The 3,559-nt window shown below is 30.7% G+C and overlaps 1 protein-coding gene across 1 annotated transcript; it reads right to left on the bottom strand.

Annotated features, from left to right (window-relative positions):
* LOC107628800 (indole-3-acetic acid-induced protein ARG7) lies at positions 1,598–2,316 on the bottom strand. Its single transcript, XM_016331403.2, has one exon. It carries the CDS (start codon positions 2,077–2,079, stop codon positions 1,633–1,635), a length of 447 nt encoding a protein of 148 aa, XP_016186889.1. The 5' UTR covers positions 2,080–2,316; the 3' UTR covers positions 1,598–1,632.

Genomic DNA, 3,559 nt, shown 5'->3' with positions numbered 1-3,559 from the left:
AATAATATATACAAATGTCAAAGTTTTCGGCCATTAAGAAGTGACTTTAATTTGGAATCTCCTATGGTGCAAATAAACTTGTCCTTTTACAAATTACAATACATATTATCTTCGTTAAGATCAACATCCATCTCTAGATTTTTCAAGATATAATGAAAAGCTGTAATTCAATATATATAATGCAATTTTTTTTTTCAAGCTTCAAACTATACTTTTATATTTAACTTATATATTGTTATAATTTTGATTTAGTATATAATTTAACACATGCTTATTATGATCATGAGCACATAACTACTATTAAACAGTGCATAAAATAGTGGATTACAATTTACAAAGTCACTAAAATACTCTAATATAAAGCTTTAAGAAGTTAAAATAATATACATGACAGTATGACACTATAAATAAGTTCAAATTAAATCTTACATATTAAATTTCTGAACCAAAAAGTTATATGCTCATCATATTCCATTTTTTAATTTGAATATGGAAACAAAAGTGGTGTTGGACTCGGATATGGAGAATACAGGTGCTTCATAGCCATATGGTGTCAGTGGAATAGAATTTGGACCATGCGAGTTCTTCATCAGTAAACAGACGGTCCCAATTGCATTTGATATTCCAATTTCATAAAAAAATTGACAACAATAAACAGGGTTCCTTTTCTAGCTTCCGAAATCCATATTTGCGCAACCACAAGTCGGACCATCCGATTTCTTAAACAAAATTTTAAAATCAAACAACTCACATGGTTTGATTTGTGTACTCTGAGTTTTTTCAATTTTTTAAACACAAATCGGACCCACATCCGATTTATGTACTCTGAATTTTTTTCAACTTTTTAAACACAAATTTGAGGGTCGAATTTGTGTACTCCCACAATTTTTAAAAACACAAAAAATTATCATGTTAAAGTATATCACTCATTTTACTTCCATATCAAAATTTTTTAGCCCATCATATTCATATCTTTTTTTTTTTCTTTTGCTTTCGTCTCGTCATCCCTTCTTTCTGTATAGTTGTTTGCTTTTTCTTGCTGTGTATTTTAGTTCACTTCTACAAAAATTAAAAAATAAAAAAATAGTTATTATATTCCTTAACAATTGTACGTCATTGACAATAATTTAAATTATTTTAAGTAGATATAAATAAATAATACTTCTTGAATAATTGTAGTGATAATTGAAATTTTTTAACAAATTAACGAGTCAATCAAAAGAATGTAAAAAAATAAGCATTGACCTTCCTTTAAATTTATTATGTTACGCAAGCACATTTATTTGCCGGTGTAATCAACATTTAGAAGCGTCCAATGTGATACTAGAAAAAATATAAATCTAAGTTGAAACCTTGCCTCAAAGATTGATCCATCTATAATTTTGCACATTTTATAAATTCCAAGTAAATAATACACAAACATTGGATCCATCCTATTTTAACGAATAAATTAATAATAATAATCAAACCAACCTAAATAATCAATATATCATATTTTTCTTTTTGATTTCAAATTATATCATATTTTTTTTCTTCATCATCATCATCCCACTAACTAACAATAATTAGGGCCTAACAAAAAAAAAAGCCACCCCAAAAAAAAAGTTAGTGATCCAGTAACTCCGAGTCAACTCAGTAAATCAACTCGTCATGAAGCAACGGCCACGATTCTCCACGACCACCACCTTTTTTACCACTACCATCGCCGTTACTTCGGAAGTCCACGTGGCACCTTCTCTGAAACTCTTCGAGCGAAGCAGAGAAAACGGATTCGGGTCGGGTCATGACACGAAGAAGCTCCTCGAATAGCCCTTCGTCGCAAGGAATAGCGAGAGGTCCATGGTTACAGAAACCGTATTCTTCTTCCGCTTGAAGCAGAAGCTTCTGGAAGATCGGGTGATTCAACTGCGTCGCGCGCACGATGAACCTCCTCATGCTAGGTCCAACACACACCGCCACGTGTCCCGCCGGCACGTCCGCCGCCGCTCTACCCGCCGCCTTCTTCCTCCACCGCATTAGCATCTGCCGGATCCGTACTATTCGCCGGATCTTGCTGCTGTTTCCGTTCGACGGCGACATTGAAAACACGGAGTAAAATTACGAAAATGACCTCAAGATTTCAAAGTGTGGAAAGGAGAATTCAGAATTGGTTAGTGGTTACTTTTTGGTTTTTCGGTTAGTGGGATGGGAGCTATATATGGTGATGTGTGAAGGTAAAATACCACTGGAGTTGGAGATAATTACGAGATTGTGCCATTATTGCGGTGTTGCCTAAGTCGTAGTCAAGCCCATGTGAGGAGGTGTGAAAAGTGAGGGAGTTTTTCAATTTTCATGTGGGCTTAGTTTTAGGGGGTTAGCCCACTCTGCCTTAGCTTAACTTCTTTTTGTTAATTTGTTTTTAATTAGTGGGGTTACCTTCAAATGCAATGTACTTACTAGGACTACTTTTATAAAGCCGAATTAAAGGCAAAATTGTCTTCTTTTTATCCTTTAATATTTTATTTCACCCTATTTTTTGGTCCATACATAAAAAATTAATCCATCGTAAATTTAAATTTTATTTAAAAATTTATTATTTATTAATAAATTATTATATAAATAAAATAAAATTCAACCATACTTATTTAAAATAATTGATTAACTAATAACTTAATTAATCCAAATTGATCAGTTCGAGAATTAGATTATGTTGCTTAGTTTCACACTACTATTGATAAATTGATGTCAATTAGTATATTAATTATTATCCGTTTATCACGACAATTCATACTTAATTATTATCCGTTTAGTTACATTACATTTTCTAAATAAAATAAATTTATAAAAATATTATGAGATTTTGTTGGAAATTAAAAAAGGAGATTATTCCCTCTCTTTCTTGAGATAATTTGCTCATTTTTTGGTTGCTTTAGAAGAAGAGAAAAATGATGGGGTCCCATGTTGTCAAAACATTATTTTAATGCACAGGACTTTAGAACGATATATTATAAATATAATACTGCAATTATAGGAAGTGCTGTTAACATTGATAAAATAAGACAACGGGACCAGCCAACTAAAGTACTAAACTATTTTTCTAAACTATTTTCACATGCATCCTTCGGAATTTCGAGAGGACGTACATAATACATCATCTCAAATAATGCAACAAAAAATAAATAAATTTATTTTATTTAGTATTTATTAATTATAACAATAATTAATAAATATTAAATAAGATAAATTTTAATTGTTTTGGGCTTTTTATTTTACCAAATATTTCAGCTTCTATTTTTGTGAAAGGAACCCTTTCTATCCACCAAAAGAAATTACGAATCAGTGTTTCTAAATTCTTTTACTTCCAATGTTAATTGATTAGTTTTAAACTATGAATAACATTGCATCGGCAAAATAATATTTGACTTTAAAACTAATAAGATTTCTATATTCAATATTGAATAACCTCCTAAGACTTCAAAATTGGGATAAGTACTAATTTTCATAGGTTTGAAGTTTGTGGATGTTGACAAATTAAAGTAGAACCCTAATAATTCAATTATTGTTGTTTAGTTTATGCTTC

The sequence above is a fragment of the Arachis ipaensis genome, chromosome B03, assembly GCF_000816755.2.
Source record: "Arachis ipaensis cultivar K30076 chromosome B03, Araip1.1, whole genome shotgun sequence".
Taxonomy (NCBI): domain Eukaryota; kingdom Viridiplantae; phylum Streptophyta; class Magnoliopsida; order Fabales; family Fabaceae; genus Arachis; species Arachis ipaensis.
The sequence above is the reverse complement of the archived record's forward strand: the minus strand, read 5'-3'. Positions and strand labels throughout refer to the sequence as shown.